Raw genomic sequence first — 24,189 nt, forward strand, 5'->3', positions numbered from 1 at the left:
GAATGTGAGGTATATATTGTATCATGATCCTTGATTCCTTCTTCAAGTTTTCCACAAAAAGCTCAAATCGTTGTACATTGACACTACCACGATAGTGTACCACATGATTAACACTGTCTCTGGACATGAAGAGTATATATATATATATATATATATATATATATATATATATATATATATATATATATATATATATATATATATATGTCTATATCTATATGTATATATATATGTCTATATGTATATGTATATACATACATATATATATATATATATATATATATATATATATATATATATATATATATATATATATATATATATATATATATATATATAATCTTGTCTTATATGTATATACCTTGACAGACTACGAGTACGACTGAAACATGTCACTTAACTTACCTGACAAAGCTGAATCCTCAATAAAATGTTGAAAAATTAAGTAATTCTTGTATATATCGCTCAGCACTATTGATATCATGGTGGTATAGTTTGGCCTGAGGGGTATGAATTGGCCTAGGCCATAATATACCCCAGGATATAAATTGGCCCAGGCCATAATATACCCGGGTATAATCTAGCCTAGGCCGCTTTAACCCCAGGTATACTCCGGACTGGGGTATACTATTGCCTGTTACACCGGGTCTATAATTGTATCACCAGCTCAATAACTGTATCACAAAATCAATAATTATATCATCAGATGTTGAACTGTATATAAAATTGCGTCAACAAGATTAAACTGGTTTTAAAAATGTCCAAAAATCCTATCTAACCAACACATAACCCACACGCCAATTTAAATTGTTTTCCAAAACAATCGTGCAGAGTAATGATTATTCCTTTCAATATTTTTTAAAGCTGGTATACTAAGTTGTGACCTCCATTACTTTTAATTTTTGAAGAAGAAGCTAGCTCACCGAGATGTGAGCCCCTTCCAACTATTACCTAAAAGTAACTCGATTTTTTACATCATAAGATTGAAAGCTATAACCAGCCTAGAAAATCTTGAAATATGGTGGGGAATGAATTGGTTGAAGTTTGATTCATTTATAATGCACACTTGGTATTCATTTTCTAAACGGTAGAGTGGATGGTGATGGACAGGGAGATTACACACGTTTTGCAAACTGGAGGAAGGAGGCTGGTATATCACACAATATCACACAGTATCATCGTCAGATTTATTTACACGTGTGGGCGACTCACTGTTTAAACGAGGACAGAATCGGATCATTTACCGATCGAAATTTCAATCCAAATATTTTAAGACAATAATACTTCTCTGGATGATATAAATTTAGGAAAAACATCCTATTATACCTTTAAGTGGGATGATAATGCAAGAGATTTATGTTTCACTAATTTAGATTTGCTGCTCAGAGTCTTATTTTATGATTTTGTTAACCACTGACACGCAGGATACAGAACAGGCTCTTGACAAGCTCTTAAAATGTTATATGATGCAACAGAGACATTTAAAGTTGATTGTAGAAAATCAAATATTCTTAAAGCGTCCCGGTACAATTCGGAATGTATAGATTCGAAAACGAGTAAATGCACTCTTTCCTGCTAGTATAGGAAAACAGGAATTAGGGAGTTTTGTCGAACGTTTCTTGAACTGAGAACAAAAATATTTAGAAGTCTGCAAAAAAAGAAATGTTAGATCAAAGCTCTGTATAATAAATGTTAGATCAAAGCTCTGTATAAGAAATGTTAGATCAAAGCTCTGTATAATAAATGTTAGATCAAAGCTCTGTATAAGAAATGTTAGATCAAAGCTCTGTATAAGAAATGTTAGATGAAAGCTCTGTATAAGAAATGTTAGATGAAAGCTCTGTATAAGAAATATTAGATCAAAGTTCTGTATAAGAAATGTCTGTATAAGAAATGTTAGATCAAAGCTCTGTATAAGAAATGTTAGATGAAAGCTCTGTATAAGAAATGTTAGATCAAAGTTCTGTATAAGAAATGTCTGTATAAGAAATGTTAGATCAAAGCTCTGTATAAGAAATGTTAGATGAAAGCTCTGTATAAGAAATATTAGATCAAAGTTCTGTATAAGAAATGTCTGTATAAGAAATGTTAGATGAAAGCTCTGTATAAGAAATGTTAGATCAAAGTTCTGTATAAGAAATGTCTGTATAAGAAATGTTAGATCAAAGCTCTGTATAAGAAATGTTAGATGAAAGCTCTGTATAAGAAATGTTAGATGAAAGCTCTGTATAAAAAATGTCTGTATAAGAAATGTTAGATCAAAGCTCTGTATAAGAAATGTTAGATGAAAGCTCTGTATAAGAAATGTTAGATGAAAGCTCTGTATAAAAAATGTCTGTATAAGAAATGTTAGATCAAAGCTCTGTATAAGAAATGTTAGATGAAAGCTCTGTATAAGAAATGTTAGATGAAAGCTCTGTATAAGAAATATTAGATCAAAGTTCTGTATAAGAAATGTCTGTATAAGAAATGTTAGATCAAAGCTCTGTATAAGAAATGTTAGATGAAAGCTCTGTATAAGAAATGTTAGATCAAAGTTCTGTATAAGAAATGAGAGTCTTGTGATGATGATCTTGTAAATTCGATATCAGTAGAAAATGACCAAAAAAAAAAAAAAAAAAAAAACCACAACAGTTAAATATGGAGTTGTTGGAGTATTTCAGCTCTGTACTAAATCCATATAAAGGAGAAATAGACCAATATTTTGTAGTATTTGTTTTAGAAATATTTTGGAAAATCATGACAATAATATATGTGATTTATGCAATGACGATATTAGTTATATAGGACTCAGAGGTGACATGCGGGTCATACGACATAGGGTTACATGGGTGGATCTCTTGGGGGAGAAGGTAAATCCTAAGTTAAAATTTTCCCAGGGAATGGTATTATGGGGACAAAAGTGTTTCTAAGGACAAGATAGTTTTGGGGAACAAAGGTGTTTATAGGAATAAGGGAAAATGTCATGTTAAAATTGTTAAGGGACAAATGTCGAACGTTTATGGGGAAAAATGGAAATAGGAATGTTAAACTATTCATGTTCAATCAATACACCACATAAAATACCAAGTATCCAGCAACTATTTTTCGATTACTATCCACACACCTACCCCCGAATTATTAAAACACACAAGCCTACACTCCAATGAAAGGACACAGTGTTTATGTACACTCATTCACACAAACATACAAACATACTATCACACATGAAGGTATGGCTTGTGTATAGACAAACCATGATACCCTAACATAAAACATTATTACACGGAAGACAGAAGGACTAAAGGGGATTTAAGTTTTACTTTTCACCCACATAGACATATAAAAACACATACATAGACAAATTTGTTTGCATTAATTGCTCTCTTTCCATATATCATGGTCGCCCTAAAAGGGCCGTTGGGGTTGCTAACCAAAGTAGAGGATTAAAACATACCATACCGCTTCACTCTTCATATCCCGAAACGTCGTCTCACGGCAGGTCCACACACCAATATTCTAATTTCCTTGTCTTGGTACAAACACCGACAAAGATTATTTATCTCACCCAACTGTTTTCCAATTAAATTAAAATAACCCTGCATTTTTACAATATAACTAGCAGATTCAGCTCATAAAGTATTAATCAGGTAATATTATTGCCTCTCATTTTACATAAAGGTCATCAGATCTTGTACTCTTTTATGAAAATCTGAATAATTTTCGAAGTAGAATCTAGTTATATTTGCCACTCTTAGAAAAGAAAAAAAAAATCGAGAAAAAAGTTATAATTGTTACCTGTTGGAAGTATTGCACCATGAGCGTATGGAGCAACGTGCAACTGTTTTGTAAATTCTACGCATTAATACGAATATGTTAGTGAGGGTAGTGAACTGCCTCAGTGCCGCAAGTTCTACGCATGAGAAAATATAATATTAAACATTTGGTGTTATTACTGTATTATCATATTTAATCGATGGCTGTCGCATGAAAATAACCATAAGTAACTAATATATTTTATAGGGATAACTTTACACTTTCATTAGTTCTAATTTGGAAAATTATATGATAGTGCAATGGTTGGATACAGTGCAATACTGGGAACACGTTCAAACGCGTTGTGTAGTGGCTGTGAGGAGATTTCTGATTCATGATTTTCTTGGAAAGTTATATGTTATGTTCTGGAAATATGGCAAGTGTTGCTATCACTTGCGCAATGATATTCTACACGGAAAGCTGATTGTGGAATAGCGCGTAGATTTATGAAGGAACCAAACTTATTGTTAAGTGCATCTAAGTTTGCATTGCAATCACAGATTGCACTGGGGCTGATTGGGGCTGTTTGACAAAAGTTTAAGAACGCAAGTCTGAGATAACACATTTGTGGTTGTTACCAGCTTTGCTGTGTAGCTCTTGAGACAGTTTGGATTTTTATACGCAGTGATGTTTATCGACTGTGTGTATGCAGCTCTCTATCAAATATCTCCCCTTTGTGTATGTGTGTGAGTGTGTGTGTGAAACTGGTTTGCATGATGTGTTATGAAAGTAGTTCTTGTTGTTTTATATATATATATATATATATATATATATATATATATATATATATATATATATATATATATATATATATGTATATATATATTGTTGTTTCATTTTATAAGTTTCGTCAGATACTGCAAAAATAACGAGTTTTATTTTGTACAAGTTGTTCCTAGCGCTTGGACATCAGTAATACGATGACTTACTGAGACAACCAGACTGTAGTAGGAACAGAAAGGTTAGCATATCAGGTGGATTAATTTGTCGCATGGGTGAGAATAGGTAGTCAGGGTAAAACAGCATGTTGGAAATGATGGACGATGGCCTTAGTTTTTCCATATATTGCTTGAGTTTACTTCTGGCGATATCATAGGAGAATACGCTTCTATATATAGCACAAGACCATATCGAAATAGATTGAAGTGTACCACGAATCGAAACGCTTATTAAAAATGTAATGAGAGCCCGGGGTCTCTCTTCCAGTCATATGAGAGCGGTGCGTGATGTCACTTTCAGTATATAGGTGCTCCCGCGTTCGTAAGCTTGCCATTGCGGTTTGAATACCATACATATGGCCGATAACATGAAGACAATGTATTGGGTTGCTCCTGCTGCGGATAAACCGTATATTCAGAGTAATAGTTTAATTACTACGACTGCTAATGTAGCTGTAACCAGGATTTTTCTCCTGAAAGAGGATGACTTCAATGTAGTTTTGGCCGATTTCCTGTCGTCTACGCAAAAAAGGTTGCCTGCGATGGTAGTACTACCTTCATCTTCTTATTCTGGATCACAAAGGTTTTGATCCTTTGAAGGAAACTTCAAGATCGCTGAAGTGTATAAATTTAGTCTATATCGAAACAAGGTCACACCTGAGGACAAACTAGATATCGTCCCCCCTCAATCTTATATCTCGGTCAGCCGTCGATATTCCGCCAAAACTTTGTGCTGGCTTCACCACTTGTTTAAAAGTGAAGATACAATATGTTAGAAACGGTGGAGAAAAGAACATTGGAGACCTTTCTGAGGATGGCTTGGACTTAGAAAACACCCACATCTACGAAGTCCCGTGATGTCTATTTCGTGGACGAAACGTGAAAAGTCCTTTATCAGAGTTCACCATCGATTTGGACGAGCAAACATGCCAAAGACATCTGAGGTTAGAAAGACCAGGATTCCAAGTAACAGAAAATGTGGGAACCTGATTACGATCTAGGTGTCAAAACCGATCTAGAAACTGCCAAAAATTACTAAGTGCTAGATATAGAACATTTCTGTTGTTTGGAGGACGAACCAATGTAAGACGCTTGCTATACGACATGGACGAATCTCGAAGATATGAAACCAAATACATCGATTTGTATTCCTTGAGTGTTTTAAATTTGCTCTATTCCTGAAATGTAGACAGAACACATCGACATGGAACACAATCGTTAATAAAATTTTGATAAAATGCAAAGTCTCACTTCCACCTCAACTTGTACCATTTTGTCTTGCTACATCATTTACAAAGAAAATGGGATGTTTCTTTCAAGGTCGACGTGTGCTGAAACATTAAATCAAGATCAACCATGTTGTTACAAGGATAAAGAACGCGCTTCGACAGGAACGATGGTGAGTGACGAATTGTTTCGTGCTATGGAACGCAGATAACAACTGTTAGAGATATACAAAATTTGGCACTTTCCTACCACAGAAAAAAAACCAACGGACGACAAATCCGGTTAAGTAATTGATACAACAACAATAAGGTAAGTGCAATCCATCTTCGTGTTAGACTCGTGTTAGACACTACAAGGCAACATAGACATTCAAGGAACGGTACCGATCCTTAGAATGCATCACTTTGGAACAAGTGGAAACGAACGAAGACGATCATTTGCCAAAGACATTGTTTATGGGGAATATTGGCGCAACATCTTATATTACCCAACAGCCATAACCCAGACATCGAAAGGGAGCCTTTAGGAACTCGAAAGGAGGAACACCCAGAAGACACTATTGAAGGTTTTGCTAATGGTTGCCACTTACATTTAAGGTTACTAATAAAGAGAAATTCATGGCAGGTCCAAAAACAAAGGGCTGATATTGAACTATTGATCAAATGAAGTAATCAACTTTGATGTCTTGAATAAATGCTTTCCAGTTCGTGTAAGATCAAGACTTTCGTGTGAAAGCATTGGAACCATACAAAATTGTACGTTTACAAAACCACCAAATTGTCAGAAGACCTTTATATAGAGTGTATCAATTGAGCATCTGAAACGAGTGCGACTTCAAGACCACACACAAGCTGAACTCCATTATGACCAACACTTCATTGTGAATGTAAACTCCGACCTAGGAAGATGATGAATAATTCAGCAGAGCAATCGAGTCCGGTTGGGCCTATTTTGCAGAGTCAAAGGTTTGATAATGAACTCAGTGCGATGATGTATCTTGTACACTTTTGAATCATTGGTAACTGAATGCAATAGGAGGATTCAAATGGTCCGACGTTAATCAGCTACCCAGACCTCAAAAGACTTTTGATGCCACTACTTCTGTCTTTAAGGTTGGAATACTACAAAGAATTCTTTACAAGAAGTTTCTCGTCAGGACGCGATTCATTCAAGACGTGTGGTGTCCGTGTTAGTGAATAAAACGTTCTTTTCTGCTCTTTACTAGTAGATACATTTGGTAAAAAACAAATATATGGCCATTTCCTCAGATAGAAAGACATGGCTGTAAATGACTAGTTTAGCATTCTAGAGCATATTCCGAATATCTACAATCGGAACAAGGAGGACGCATTTACACTGAGTTAAGACGCATTTATAGCAAGTCAAGATGCATTTACAGTGAGTTAAGACACTTTTACAGTGAGCTAAGATTCAAGTAAACGCAGACTCAGAATCATTCCTCGATTGTTTATCTAAGCGATTTCCACAGCATAAGAAGACTGGTTTTGGGAAAGACAATTACAGATACAAAACTCTACGTATATATAAACTTCACCTTGCTGCGACTTTTGTCCACAGTGTAGCTAACAGTGTTCATTACTTTGATGATTATCAAACACTTTTTAGGAACTGTTTCCATCTACGATTGAATTTTGGACGGTGTGTGAATGTGTGTGTGTGTGTGTGTTTTCTCGGATTTCGCATACCACCAGATTCATTGTGGACTATATATGAACAGTGCATGCAGTAAATTCATGACCATAAAAACGTTATCTGTGCACGAAAGACAAAATTTTATTTAATTGTTAGTAATACAAATGAAGACAAGTTCTGTGTGAAGAATACATGCTTTATCCACGTTTCAAACTTACCGGGAAGCGTAGTTAGTTGGTAGGTTATACCAAAAAGTATACGACTGGAAGATGTATGCGACAGAAAGGTCTTGCCTTCGATGCTTATATACTAGAAGCGGCTAATCCAAGAAAAGAAGTTAACTTAGAACCAATGAGCGACAAATTAGAAGTAAAATCGGAATTAAAAACAATTTTAGTAACAATGGTAAAATAATCAGTTTCAGAGGAAGAAATATTACAAGTTCACAAGTGTAGTACTACCATTGTAAAAAATGGAAACGAATAATGACATTCCCGGAGAAATTAGAGACAATGAATATCAGAGAGACTGGAAGAACACCAGTGCATGTGCATAGGTTTCATGGGATACATGAGGAATGGTGCAACGTTTACTTTTTATGCATGCTGCTTTGGTGACTTTAATTATGCCGTAAGTGTTTTTGTGTTTTAATTATTGAAATGAAAAATATGGTCTTCATGTTACACTTTTTGTAAAACATTAAACGTCCATAGAATATATAAAATGTTTTGTTTCTTTTATGGTAATCTCAGAATTCACAACTCCAATGTCATAGCTGCATCTTTCTACTCTGTTTTCAGAGTCCTAAACGAAATGTTAAATCGTCAAACTGGAAGGCATTTTATCTTCCTTATCCTTCTAACATGTTGACTGTTGGACTGCATGGTCCAGACAAAACATTTGATCGAATACAAACCAAGCTTGGTTCATCGACCACAACAACTTCTTTCCTACCAAACAGTATTCGAAATGACATTCGTTCAGTCTCATCGTTTCTCCTGCCAAATTGATTAGTGCACTGCATGCTGTCAATAGCATGTAGACTTGTTAGAAGCAAGTCTCAAAGAAAACTTAAAAGGGTTTACATTGACAACATGTTAATCACTTCAAAGCATCGTTCATATACCACATCGAACCAAACACTTTTTGAAAAACATAAATCAGCATCGTCACAACTGACATATCCATGAATATATGTACCCCCAAAGTAAACAAAACAACAACAAAATATCCTTTTTAAAAATGGACGAAGTGGCTTTTTAGGAGGTGTCATTATTCGTTCCCTTTCAGTTGGGATTCTAAGGCCGATGCTACAATAAAGAGAAAAGCCAAATCCCCCAAAATACGGCACAAGACTAGAAAGAAGAGTGGTGGTATAGGAAGTTCTAACAAGAAAAATAAAAGCAACAGGAAGAAAGACAGACGGAAACTTTCCTGCCAGAATGAACGGTTCTGCTGCTAGGTCCTCACTAAAAACCATGCGGCGCGGTGAAGGTATCTGCTGCATCTTCCACGATTTCGCCATTCATTATGTGCCTGCAAAACTTGATTTAAAAACAGTGTTCCATAATTTGATGTAAAACTGGAAACCAATTTCCAAACTGCTGTTTCAGCTAAAATATTTGGCCTCGCCTAAGACATTAACACAAGACAGAACATGTGTGTTCCAAAGTTTACTGGACTTGCCCAAATAAGAACTGTAACAATTTAGTCCGTGTAATACACGTCATCGTCGAGCGCAACCCATAGCGGGGTTGAAAGTTTGTGCTGACAATCAGTAGAGACGAATTACAGTAGAAAAAATAAGTGTATGATAAGATTCACTTGAGTGTTGTTTGCTTTTAAAACAAAGGCGGTATATAAGAAGTGTCAAAACAAATCCCACTCGTCGTTACAAGACACAACCTTCTTCCAGAAAAGGCAAACCACATTTGGATATTTTGTAAGTAATAACTAAATCCACTCATCTGATGAGAAACAAATTATTCAAATAGCACCCACAGAAATCACCGATATTGTGCGTGAATGTTATTTTGATGTTGTGAAAGGAACGATACCTTTAACCAAGAGACAAAGATACGGATTCGGAAAACATGGTCGCGGTCTTCACTTTATAGTGAAAAAGGATATACTCAAAGTACAAAATGCACGTTCAATGAGGATATATGCACCAAATGATAGGACCGATGTAAACGTGACTGCTTTGTTAGGATTGATTGCTGAACCACGTTTAGGTGGAATAATGAGATAATGAGGGAAAACGAGGGGAAATTAACATGAAACGAAATCTTTTTTTTTCTTCTGCAAAGACATAATATTTGTAACAGCAAATCCTATAGAAGAATGAAAACTTTCTTAGTTCTATATGTAACGATCGATGGAACTCCATCATTAGTACCAACAACATACACCTCATTACCTCCAAATCGTAATCTCACCGAGAAGTAACAGTTACAAAAACAATTAAACTGATTTGTCAGAAACAAAAATATCGCAACGGTGTGGAGAATTACTGCTACGTCTTCACTTCTTTCACCATAAAGCTTCAGACGAAACAGCTAAACCTACTCTGAATGATTCCAGATTATCATGCAAAACGATCCAAAAGGCCACAAGGAAAGACGCAGTCGCGTAGATGGAAGAGAAGACATGCGAAGTGTTTCAAACTATGTCTCCTCCAACTCCAAGTAATATTGCAACTCCATTGTTTGAACCATCCCCAACAGCAAATGATGAGCAGCAACAACAACCACTTCATAATGAACACACATGTAGTCAGCATTTACTATGCTTCTCGTTACGAAGGAGTCCAAACAGTGTCTCCTGCTGCTAAGACCAAACTAAAAAGTGTAGATTTGTCAGATGTGCAATATTAGTTACACAAATAATTGACGTATACGTTACATAAATTCATTCAACAAAACGTTTCTAGAAGTTAAACCAAAAGTCAACCCGAAGTCGCTGGCATCGACCATCAATTGTTAAGCAGATTTAACTCATGTTTCTCGTGTTGCAGCGTACAGTCGTTTATATAAATAATTGTTTTAAAAATCAGCCTGGGTATTTCCTTTGACTTCCAAAACAAGTTCAGAATTAGTGAAAGCTTTGAAACTGGTTTTGAAATTAAGTGATTGTCACCATATCTCATGGCAAACAAAAGCACCAAATTAAAAAAACAATGGAACATAACACATTCATTTTCCCCAGTAAAACTCCAGAGACGAAATCCAGTCTCGTGAAACGTTCAAAGAATTTAGCAAGAACATATATGTAAATATTTTACACCTCAACACACTCTCAAGTACATGTCCTGCCAAATCTTACAATCATTCGTACCATCGAAACATTGGATATACACCCGAAGTAGGGACCCCTGAAAACGAAGTAATGGTGCTTGTCATTTTTGTGGAACGGCACCTGCCACCGAAAAGAAAGACGTGGTGTTAAAGAAATGAGATTGGGTTCGCATTGGATAACACGCTGAAATCCGGTATTTATCATAATTTCCATTCAGCTAGACATTGGCCACGACGTTTGTTTGGCTATGTATTGGAGAGAGAGAGAGAGAGAGAGAGAGAGAGAGAGAGAGAGAGAGAGAGAGATGAATATAGTTCTTTTTAGATTTGTCAGATTAATTATCCTGTATTATAACACTTTTTCATGGGTCCTTCATTTTAGACTTGGAGAAGGATGCCTCGTGTTGCTCGCCTGCCTGGTGGATACTGATGTATTAATGATGACATCACCTGCACTCATATCGGTGAAAAAACTCTGCATGTTCGTGATTACATGTTTTGTCATGTTATAACACTTATAATCTTTTTCTACGATCAAAATTTTTTGAGTACGTGTCATCTGTTTAAAATCAGGATAGAAAAGAAATTATTTCTGGCATGAAAAACATAATTGATATATTTCAGTTTGATGTGTCAGAAAAGTAATATGTTACGTATCATCTTTTATATTTATAATATACTTTTTTTACGTCATTTGAGGCTTTGAGTGTTATATAATAATTCCAATTTTTATAAATGAAACGGATCTTCTGCAATTCGATTGGCTGCAAGTGGTCACGTGATACTGGTCTGAAATTTTTTACACATTCTGAGACTACTTTCGGTTTTTGTACTGTTTGCAATATAAATAAACATTGCAGACACATCATTGTGAAAAGATTGTTTCATCTCTTTAATTTTTATTAAGCAAATAAATATAAATTATACCCGTTTTAATCTTTTTCAAATATTCTTTGATTGAAATGCGTAGTTTACATTTTGGCGTTCGTCTGCTACATAGTCGCGCAAAATGCAATTTTCTGCGGAACTTTTTTAACAATTGGATGACAAGGAGTTAAAAGCAAAAATAGCAGCGATTGAAGCAGATGAAGATGCGATGGCTGTTACAAACGCTGAAAATGAAACAGAGCAACAGAGATTGATAAATTCCCTCACACTGCACCCCATGACCTCAGTCACCCTAGCCATACACAACAACAACAATAACAGCGTGGGAACTGGGCCAGTCAATTTTGAGTCCGCTGAGGGATATAAATCAAGATTCGAGAAATTATCTGAGGAGGACTTAAAAGCTATTGAAATAAATCAGTACTCAGAGGCTACTAAACGAAGTACGAAATGGGGCAATGGCGTTTTCAATGGTAATTGTTTTTTTTTCTTATATAAAAAACGTGTGTGGGTGTTGGTGGCATGGTGTGAATATGACCACTTACAAAAAAATAAAAACAAATATTTATGAGACCATTATTCAAAGACCGAATAAAGTTTTAAAATGGTAAAACTACCATCTCCACCAATGTGACTTAACACCATGGAAAAATGTATATAAAATCCATAAAGGTGATTGTTTTGCTGGTTGTGCGAGCAACTCTACATTTAACAACTGCACATTTCATTTCACATTAGATAACTGAAAGGGTCTTGTTAATAACGCTGACGAAAAAGATATAAAATGGTATTCCTGTATAGGACATATTAAAATTTTAAAAAATGTTATTTTTTATATAAAAAGAAATGTGCTTACACCACGGGTAGCTATTGGCTAAGATGTAAAGTATGAAGCTGCCGAATAAACGTAACTGACAGTAGTTATATTTCATTTGACATTGGATGACTTAACGGGTCTTCACAAGAATGAACGCTGTTGAGAATGATATAAAATGTTATTCCTGTATACAATTTATTTAATTGTTATCTTTATGTTAGTAAGGGTTAGCATCATCTTGTTCATATCTCCATGTTGTTCATTGATAAAATCCATTATGATTTAAGGTTTGATTGGAAATTTAATCTAGCACACTAGTACATTCCATATCAGCTGATATTATGTAAGGTCATGGTCATCTGACGATGCAGATGGGACTGACTAAAATTGAACAAGACTGTTGTAAATAGGCTAACTGTGTTGAAATCACATGTAGCCATAGCCTAAGATGTAAAGTATGAAGTTTCTGAATAAACGTAACTGTGACAGTAGTCAATATGTTCGTTTAATTCTGTACAGGTTATGTATTATGAGGCGATGTGACGTGGCCAATGAAAGGAAAGTACACGCTACTTAAACTGGAATGCATTGTTGATGGCATAAATTGATTTGACGAAAGAAAGGACGAACTTGGAATTATAAGGATTAAATGATCATGGTTGGGTACTTATCGATGTGTAAATTTTACCTAATCACTCACAAAGTTAACATAAAGTCCTACCTAATCACTCACAAAGTTAACATAAAGTCCTACCTAATCACTCACAAAGTTAACATAAAGTCCTACCTAATCACTCACAAAGTTAACATAAAGTCCTACCTAATCACTCATAAAGTTAACATAAAGTCCTACCTAATCACTCATAAAGTTAACATAAAGTCCTACCTAATCACTCACAAAGTTAACATAAAGTACTTTGTGAGTGATTAGTACAATTTACACATCGATAAATACCCAACCATGATCATTTAATCCTATATTAAATTCTATAATTCACTGGTTAATACTTGGTCATAAGAATTTCTTTAACAACAAGGCCAACCCGATAAGGTCAAATCAGCAACTAAGTAGGTCAAAAATATCACGCGAATATGAATGGGATCACGTAAACAGGGTATGGATTTCGTAGTGCAATGGCTCTGTACGGAGCTATCATGCACGCCTTCGCATTTGCTTAGTTCAAGAAGACTTGAAGGTCAGAATGGAATACCATTTTGTAATTCAACGTCAACGTTTAAATAAGTTGTATATAAACCTGACTTATTTATTTGAATATCAGAATACTGTAAATTAATTTTACCGTATCTAACCTAAACTGTATAAAATTAGTATTGGGTAAAACATGATGCAGCATATTGAAAGCAAAGGGAAGTGACTGTTTGCCTGATATTTTGTGTAACCAGAAAATAAGCCCATGAAAATATCTTTGTCTGCTCAAACACCTTTTTATATCTTGCAACCACAGAAGCAATTCATATTGTATTTCATAAATCATAAATAACACAACAAACACTCAGGTATTAGTTCCATATCTAACTTATTAACAAGTTCCCTTAACTTGTTAACTTCCCTGTACTTGATTGTAAACTCTGTGAGATAATTAATCATTAACTAATTTACCGAAACATGGATAATTAAATGTATGATCGCTTGAAAAGTGCTTTTTAATGGTATTGACATTTTAAATTACTTCTTTAAGATAATAAAGCATTAACTGTGAGAGTTGAAATTAATGCTGTGTGATAAATATTCTTAATTATTACGTTTGTCTCACTAGCTACAATATGTTTACTAAAATATGCTAAGTATTTGTGCGTATGGATTTACCTTATTGTATATGACTAGACGTATCGACTTGCTTGAGAACATGCAACCGAGCAGCAGGGAGGGTGAGCCGACCACTTTTTATAAGTCACTGTTTGGTAAACTAAGACCTCCTACAAATGCGAAGAAAAAACCCCGCGTTATTTACGCGAAATCAAAGCCTCTAAAATACCGAGAGTTTTTCTGGAGAGTTAGTTAACGGTTACTGTTTTTTTATCCTTGTCGTTTTTTAACAATTGTACAGTAAAGTTTACCTGGGTGACGCAATCGTTGACGGGCTCACCCTCCCTGCTGCTGTTAATTAAATAAAATTATATCAATAATGGCACTATCTAAAGAATCTTACACAGCTAGATTAGCTCGAGAAGGACTAAAAGCAATTAAAAAATGTCTTCCACTGAGGGATTCTGTTAAAGAAAAACTACAAGCTCGTCAAGAATCTCAATTTGCGGAAAGGGCAGAACAGTTATTTAGACCCATTGTCAAACCAACAGAAGAGATCGCTATGGCTACAACAAAAACACAGCAGGTCATCGAAACACTACCAAAACAAATTAGCGAAGCTATGGAGTTTGCCGATAAAACACTTACAGAAATCTAGGATATGAAAAATAACGTCGAGGATCTATCTGAACCAAAATTAAAAACCAGGTATTTTACTCAGTATGGCTATATGGCAGTTATGAAAGATCCTGCTACTGTTTCTGCGGGTGGATATCAACTACAGCATCAATTATTAAAATCAGAGTTTTATAATACACCAGAACTCGAGTGGACTGCTAGGGTATTTCGTGAGTACAGGGATATTTCGCAAATCAGTATACAAAATATAAGCAAGAATATGATGATTTTGTGGAAAAAGTTAATAAAAATAAAAAGGATATTGGAATACCAGTTACACCACCAAAACTGCCGCGAATTTAACGACGGGGACAACCCCCGCCGGATCCCACTCCAGAATAATTTTACGATGTGCCCACTGGAAGTGGTATTACTACTCAAGGAAGTGGTCTTGTTACTTCATGCCCTAACAGTATTCTTGATGATGTGCAACGACTAGAAGTTCTCATAGGAGGAAAACGAGCTGGTAACAATTCTCTGGAAATAATCAGTGAAGCATCTGATATTTGTCGGCGATTGTTTCAAGGCGGTATCATGGATATCAGTGTTTAAAGATCTCTTATTGATGAAATCGTTGATGACTACTACATTGATTAGATAAGTGAATAATAAATAAGATGATCATATACAACTCTCGACGTAGACCCGTAATGGTCAGAGTAGTAAACTTACGATTACCCGTTTATAAAGCGTATTACGGAGATGGACTCGGTAACGTTATTCAGGGTTTTCAGAAGAATGGCTCCAAAAGCAGCTCTAACTGCAAAATAATTATCAACGAAAGCTATCGATGTTATTCGTTATAAAGGCCTTAGCACTGTCGGTGATATCGCCGGTAAAGCGTTCTCGGCAATCAAGGATAGACTAGCACGATTAATACGTAGACCACCTGCGGTCCGGCTACAGCAACCGGTGAAACTACCCAGTACCGAAGTTATGCCCGCAAATGTTAGTAAAATAATAAACCAAGCCGCAAATTAAAAACTAGCAGCGTTGATAAATCAAGAGATCGGTGTACCACACTTAACATCCGTTAAGGCAGAAAAGAAAAGGAAAAAAATATAACTGCAAGTCTGATAGCGGGAAATGGTCTTCGTGTTCCCTTGACGCTGTCAGCGCGACCATGATTTAGATCAACGCAGTTATAATGAAATGTTCAAACGCATTGACATGGACGCAGAACTTCACAAAGACGAATCTGTGCGTGATTATCAGTATTATTCTTATCAGGCACGTGCACCCGACGCACGTGGAAGAATCGAATTACAGGCTCATGATACTAGTATATATTTCTTGCCCTCAGAGGCATTCAGCGAAGTTGAAGGTGGAATTTTAAAAGCAGATAGCACAAATTACGGAATTGGCGATCGAGTTGGGTTTGTTAACAACGGCGTAATAGCGTTATTTAACAGCGCTACATATATGATTGACGAATAAAATATTGAATAGTGTCTTGAACACGTCGACGTAGCCACGACGATACTTGGTCTTGCAAGATACTCCAACGATTACATGAGGTAAGCCGGCCCAACAATGATGTTTGCAAAAGACACAAATGATCAACCAGAAAACAGAAACGTAACAATGAATGCAGCTGGAACTGAAGTTGCAACAATGAATTGAAATTTTAATTTAGGATTTGCCGCACGTTGATCAATGCTAGGCGATGAAGAGTTTTCGTGTGCAATTCCACTGCCTCATATTTTTGGATTTTGTAGAGACGTTAGATAGGTTATATTCGGCACTAAACACACAATAGTACTTGTCAGAAAACCCACCCATAACGATGCAATAAAGCGTCATGCTGGAGATGGTCCTGGTAAAGTAATACTAACAAAACTGTCGCTAAGGATGCTAGTAATGACTCCATCGTTTGCTGAAGAACAACGATTACTTTCTTTTATGGACGCAGGCAGTAAATCAATTAACGCCGCTGGTTTGTTCACGTGGCATCACAGCAGGGAGTGGTAGCACCGCGATATATATTTATCGCGCTTCAGGATAATGCCAGATTAAACAATCAACAAAGAAATCCAATGGTATTTGACACATTTAGAGTTTTTGAAGTTGCTTTGAGCATAAACGGACATCAAGATTATTCTGAAGAAATATTGCTGGATTTTGAAAACAATCATGTTGCACGTGCATATTATCGATTGATGTTGTATATGGGGCGTGATCAAAATGTTGACACTGGGCTGCAGATATCTCAGTGTGATTTTACAACGCTGTATCCGATCTATCACTTCTCATTGGAACACTTGGATTTATTCAGACAATCATTTGTTGATATACACTTCCGAATTCGTAGAGCAATCGCGGTCATACTCAGTGACAAAGCAATGTTGCTTGAAGGTGATGGTGGCCGAATGAGAATCATTGATGCACCAGTAGAAAACATGTGATTTAAAAATACAAGTATTATCATAAATGTCATCATACCTTCACGTCAATGTCAGTCTGACTCCTGGTCAGATTAAAAACTTACAATCCGCATCACACAAAAAATCCGGAACAACAATAACCCTAAAAAAAACAATCAAATTACAGGCGGCGAAAATAAGTTGTCATTGATAACACGTCACGTCAACTTAAACACCTTGATAAAGCCAAACAATCCAAGGTTGGAATATGACTTGAACTTTCCGCCGGTGCCATTAAAGATGCTGCTAAGACGAGCGGTATATTTCCACTTCACACGGCGATTATATCATTGATAGCTGCCTCAGAACCAGCCGTTGCAAAGGCAGCTGCGTTAGGTGCTGTTTGAACAGCTGCTGCAATAGCATTAAAAAAAGGAACAGGAAAGGGTCTAAGACTTCGAGGAACACAAAAGGGAAAAAGGTCTGAGACTTCCAGGAACACTTCGTTGACCAACGACAGTTTTTCACCTATGTCAAATTTTGAATTACTTGATGCAAAAATTTTATAGGTATTTTTGTATGTCATCAGTTTCCGTAACGACCAAACAACACCGAGACAGGTAGTATTAATCTTGATAATAGTACCGGTGCAGGAACCCATTGGGTAGCATACGCGATTAATCCGCGTGGAATTGTTTTTTTTTTGTGTGGCTCATATGGTTTAGCTCCACCGCAAGAATTTATCAGCTGTTTTACGCCTCGCAAAATCCTGGTTTGGTAATCAACGTTGCCAACACAAACACTAACCGATCCACCAATTATGTGACCGTGAAGCAATTGCTGTACTTAACGCTGTATCAAAATCAGCGTTGCCACCTCACAAAGTTGTGCACAATTATACAAGTGCAGTGTTTAAAAAACGTGATTTAGATGCTCGTAGATATATATGGACCCGCGGCGACAACAAGAGTACAAAAAAATTCACCGAAATAGACTTGTCAAATTACACGACAAAAGATGAACTCGCCGATATCATGCATCTCACAGGAGTTGACAGTGACGAAGTTGCTGTTTTTCAGGATAAATACGGCGCTTTAAAGGTCAGTAATATTAAATACAATGATATAGTTCTTGGTGCTATCGCGGATAACATTCCTGTGTTTACCGGCGACGGTAAAATCAGAGACTCAAGTATATCAATCGCGGCTATCAGAAATGGAAATACTGAAAACGTTGCTACTCGTTTGAAAAATACCGGAGACACAATGACAGATGAACTTAGCATGAACGGAAATAAAATAGTTGTGTTAAGAGATCCAACATCCGACGAAGATGCCGCAACAAAAAAATACGTAGATGTCGTAGATAGTAAACTATCGACTTTGTGAGCCGATTACGTTGTTCACGTAAACTCGTTTAATAATACTCGCCGTTGTTTTCAACAGCTTAAGGAAGTCGCAGAAGCTTTGTTTGGAATTACATATGCCGTGCCTGTAAAACTCAGCGCCATCATCAACGATCTCGACGTAAACAAGAAAAATAACAGCGACATCATAAGCGGTCTTCCCGCTCTTGCCGAGCGACTTGACACAATTAAAGTACCTCACAAACAAAATATTAATCTTGTGTACTCGATGCAGTGGGGTCTTTATACCTGGACACCTTAAAGTAACACTATCAGATACACTGCAACTGTTAAAGGTATTTACAGATTCACAGTATTCTACTGGTGCTAATAACGTCAGTGCAATAATAGAAAATGGCACCAGTGAAATATTCAGAATAACACCTTGCGATCCAAGTTTGGCAAAAGCGTCAATTACATGGTATGTAGAATTCGTAGTTGATTTAAGTTTATCAAATAAATAATAATGGATGTGTAGACGTTTAGATACAATCAAGCGCGTGAAACACTGAGTTCGCTAAGGACCATCGTGGACGAGTATATAATCAAGGTATACAAATATCGTAGACGTGCGGTCATCATCGACGTTGTGGTTTATTCGGTATCCATGAGAAGTTTGTGCTGTGGGTGTGTCATCGTTAATAGCAACTGTGATGGCGCAGTTAGCGGTTACCATTTGCCTGAGTGCATCCATAACAATTGCCGGTATTCTTAATTTTATCTCGAAAAAGTATCCGCGTGCACGAGTGCAAAATGAAATGACTATCTGGTGCGATTAAACACAGCCACAACAGCGTATTCTAAATTATCGTTGATGATATCATCAAGCCTTAACGATAGCGTAATATCAGATTCCGAATTTACCGAGATGATTAAAATATACAACGACGTAATTGATTTAGATAATCGTGATAATCATAATGACGGAATTGTTACATTGTAGATAGCCGCAAATACAGCGCCTTTGAGAACCACGATGATATCAGTAAGCTCAACCAACCATGAATTCAATGTTGTTTTTCCAACCGCGATTCCAGTAAAGGAAATAGCTCTTGCGCAGTTACGAGTATACTACAGTTGGCCCAATATTAGATCAAGATCATTCGTTGGGCTGCAGTCAAATAATACACTGATATTTGCAAATAAATATAAACCAGATGGAACACCCGACTGACAGGTTGTTGGAATACTAAGGGGAAATTATCAAATCGAACAAATCAATGATGAATTTCAACATAGAATAAATTCGCTAAATCCAAGATAGCTATAACGGTTCACGAACCAACATTATCGGCCGCGATAGAGATAAAAAAATGTATTTTCCGTCTACAGTTTCTGATAGTTCCATCGCAAGATGCCTCTTAGTTAACGAATACATGGTGCTTTACCAAATTTTCTCCATAATATACAAACAAATGTGTTTAATTAGTGCGCGTAAACTTATTGAAGTAATCGCGCGTGATGTAATCTTGTTCAGACATATCAAACTTGTATTTACGCGCGTAATATCTAGATAATTCTCGATATTGCTTACCGCCACATGGACTGCATAAATGTGTTCGTCCTCGTGTTCCTTTTCCACAGTGCATACACGAGAGAGATCCATTGCTACCCCATCGAATATGCTGGCCATATGCTGGCCATGAAACGAGCAGAATTCTCTCTTACATCTGTGGTTACAAAGCTCGGTTGATTTAATCATTTTCCATTTGCAAAATGTTTGCGCAATCATTATAATTATTGTCAGTATTTTATCTAATTAGAGACAAATTTGCGTAAATGTTATATGAGTGCATCACAGACGACAAAACAAAAAGCAGATTTTGCAATATTATCTCGAATCACTGATGTTGCTGTAGCAAGAATTCCTAAACGTGAATTTGACCTTGACAAAATATCCGAGTTGCCGCTGGATAGAATTCCATCAAGGCTACTGATTAGGTCCAAGTTAATAAAAAATATCAGAGAAGCTAAATACAGATTTTATCATGACGACGCAGCTCATACTTGGTCAACATTTAGGATCAATGGTGAAGTTAACTCCATCAAACGAGTCATCGATGCCTCTATTAACGACAAACGAGCATCAGCGATTATTAGTTAAGTGCTTGACGACAAGCAATATTTTTGCAAAATAAAGTTTGTTGTGTTGCCTCCGTCAATGAAAACTTTTACTATCCAAGACAAATATGATCTCGTGTATCATAATGAAACCGTTGCTGTATTAAGTAAAAAATTCCAAGCCGGGGTTGTTGATCGGAATCGACAAACCATATTACGAACTAGCATATCCTGTAACCGGGGTTATTTATGGAATTTATAATATTAATAATCCCAATATTAGTGAGCTAGCGCCAATGAAATTGTCAAAGATAAATTGTGTAGCCGAGCGAGTAATCGAGCATTTTACAAACGCTATACGTGGGAACGGGTTAACGGATTTACAACGTAAAAAATAAACGAGTGGGCTGAATTGGTCAAAGATACCGGAGCTACAATAAATGATGTGTCATGTTTTAAAAAAACAAAAGTAAAATTCCCAAATAGCAAGGAAAGGAGCTCCGATTAAAATTATTAAACTGTTAGATTTTACCGTAGAAACATGTTTGATTTTATCGCTGATACGAGTAAGACTGATTCTGTATCAGTATGATTATTTCAAAGTTCAATCGAGAATAGAATCAGTTTGTGCGGCCGACGGAGAAATTTATCGTTTAGAATCTCTTCACGAAAAAATAGAAACTTTTGCACGGCAATATACACATGGCAACACCCGGTTGAGTAACTGTTTACTGTTCCATCAGTCGCCGCTCATTTTGCTCAGGAAAAGAATTCATGAAACCAACACGCAGTGAATTTCTTGAGGATGTAAGACATAGCTGTTTCGAATGCGGACGCTGCGGATTGTGGAAAACTAAGTATGATTACAACGACGTTATTTCTGTGGATATGACAGCGTGTTGTCCGGGAAGTTTTCTTGGGATGGGCGAATGTCATGAGTATTTTATGCGGTTTGGACATCCCAGCAACGAGATGACCAGAGTGGCAATAAATGGACTGGATTTGCTTTTTTCAAGTCATTTAAGTTTGCTGATGGTCTTCATCCTATTTGTTATGTCTGGTTTGGTCGACAATTTTCAGGAAAAAATGGGTACCAGTAGTTTTGTTACGATTTATGCTTGATGGTAAAATATTATCATCGTTATCGGTCAGCGAAGCAATTATATCATATCGGGCGCAGACCGAAGTTTGGTTACCAGTTACCGATAAATCCGACACCAGCAAGGTTATCAGCGAGATCAAAGAAAATTATCATTGTTTCGGCGTAAACGAGTTTACTGGATTTCTTAATAAAACATTCAAAATCAGAAATGAAAAGGAGCTAAAAATTGGGAAAGATCTTTGTAGAAAATCGATAAATTTACTCAAGGTGGAAGTGATCAACGACGAGACTGTACAAGATTAATCATGGATGATGCCGAGTTGGATTTTATAATCGCGGATACAGTAAACTAGAATACGATTATAGGCCGAGAAATAGCTTTTTTGTCAGATGGATATAAAATAGGGACACTTGTGAGTTATACTGATGGTGAATCCCCGCAGTTTGTTCATTTAAGATCTTCGATGCTTGCGTATGCTTCGATAAATTTGTTGTCGATGGTAAATAGATTTCCTGAAACCACAGTTAGAGTTGCCACGGATTCATTTTATATTTCGCGAAAATACTAAAACTTACTGAAGGCTGTCGGGATTGATAAATCAACTGATTGTGGCTCTTGGAGAACAAAACAAGAACAACCACACTGCTACGCAGGATCCGCTGTTGAAATCAAGGATAATTATTAGTTATCTGCATTGGTGATACAAATGTCAACGGCGCCATCTGTGTATGATCCAGTATCCAGACACAAGACTGTTTATCTAAACGGAGGATGATGTAAAAGAACACGAGTTATTGAATTATTTCGGCGTTATGAAAGTAAAATGATGGTTTTAACACTCACACACAGACTTGCAAGACAAATGAAAGAACGAGGAGTGCAATCGTGTACTTATCACAGCTTCTTCCGATGGAACGGAGACGCATGGACTCCTGAACGAATCGGTGAGAAATATATTTCAGCGATTATTATTTGGGATGAGATACGCACAGTGTCGCTGTATACATTGAAAGTTTTCTCGATTGGATATTAACAAAAAACAGCTGTGATTATGTGCGGTTATCACGATCAACCACCGCCGCTTGTTGGAATGGTTAAATAATTTTGTAGATTATTATTAGAACATCGACGACGACCATCGATCGCTTAATGAGATATTAAAATAGTTTAAGCGTTTATTCAGATTAAAATCGAATGATGATCAGTGTAGGGCACTACGTACGGTGATAAAAGAAACTCCAATGGATACATTTTGGAACACGTGGAAACCAAGTGACTTAATAGAAAGATAGTTCGCGATGAACTTCAACAACAGTTGTTTGAAAAACAGAAAGAAACATTTTTGGACTTACCAGTACCATTGTGTTATAGACCACCCGATACGCGACAGCAAAACATCAATATTGGTATACCAGGATCATCAGAAAAACAGAATCTCGTATTAAATGATATTGTTGCAGTTGATATCTGTGTTGTTGATTATGCGCTAAGCATGGATAAATTTCCGTGGAAGTTAGGATACGCAATGACAATCAATCCATCTCAGGGATTAAATATTACTGATACGCAACTTTGGATCGTTGATAATCGTATCGGGTGGTCAAATTTAGTTTATCTTGCAGTATCTCGAGTTAGGGAAATAACTCAGCTGCGGAGAATCGTTGTAAATTTTACAGAAACTAATAACGAAGTTGTTAACGATGATATAGTAAAAAAAAATTAATTAGTTGTAAACAAAGTGACAAAAAAAATAATCGCGACTTTGATCTTGATGCTGAATTTATCTTGACATTAAAACAACAATTAAAAAATCCTTGTGCTGACTGTAACACAATAATGTTGTAGCAGTACTCTAGTAATAATCCAAGACAATTTATCGTAGATAGAAAAGATAGTAGTTTTGGCCATACAAATGAGACTGTGATGCTAACCTGTCTTGAGTGTAATCGGCGTAGGGGTGCTGGAATCTTACAAAAGTGATCGCGGTGGTAATTGTGTGTTATCAGGAACTATTTGTAATTGTTCACGTGTAAATTCACGTTGAGGAGCAGTTGAATCTAATCTTTAAATTGCGGTTCTACCCATGGATGTAACCACGCTAGAAATTGTATTCGTGATAATACTCCAAATACGATCAGTCGCTCTTTTTTACCACCTTCAAGTTCACCGGGTTCATATAAATATCTTACGGTAACAT

The 24,189-nt window shown here is 36.3% G+C and overlaps 1 protein-coding gene across 1 annotated transcript in view; it reads right to left on the reverse strand.

Annotated features, from left to right (window-relative positions):
• Window positions 1-1,501: 1,501 nt before the first annotated feature.
• LOC149772711 (uncharacterized) overlaps window positions 1,502-24,189 on the reverse strand; it is a 49,227-nt gene continuing 26,539 nt past the window's right edge. The window contains exon 2 of the mRNA XM_089947455.1: window positions 1,502-2,224. Coding sequence (XP_089803581.1) covers window positions 1,502-2,224 — 723 coding nt within the window. The remainder of the gene's footprint in view (window positions 2,225-24,189) is intronic.

The sequence above is a fragment of the Sinohyriopsis cumingii genome, unplaced genomic scaffold (genome assembly GCF_028554795.1).
Source record: "Sinohyriopsis cumingii isolate HCF-2022 unplaced genomic scaffold, ASM2855479v2 utg001237l, whole genome shotgun sequence".
Classification (NCBI taxonomy): Eukaryota; Metazoa; Mollusca; class Bivalvia; order Unionida; family Unionidae; genus Sinohyriopsis; species Sinohyriopsis cumingii.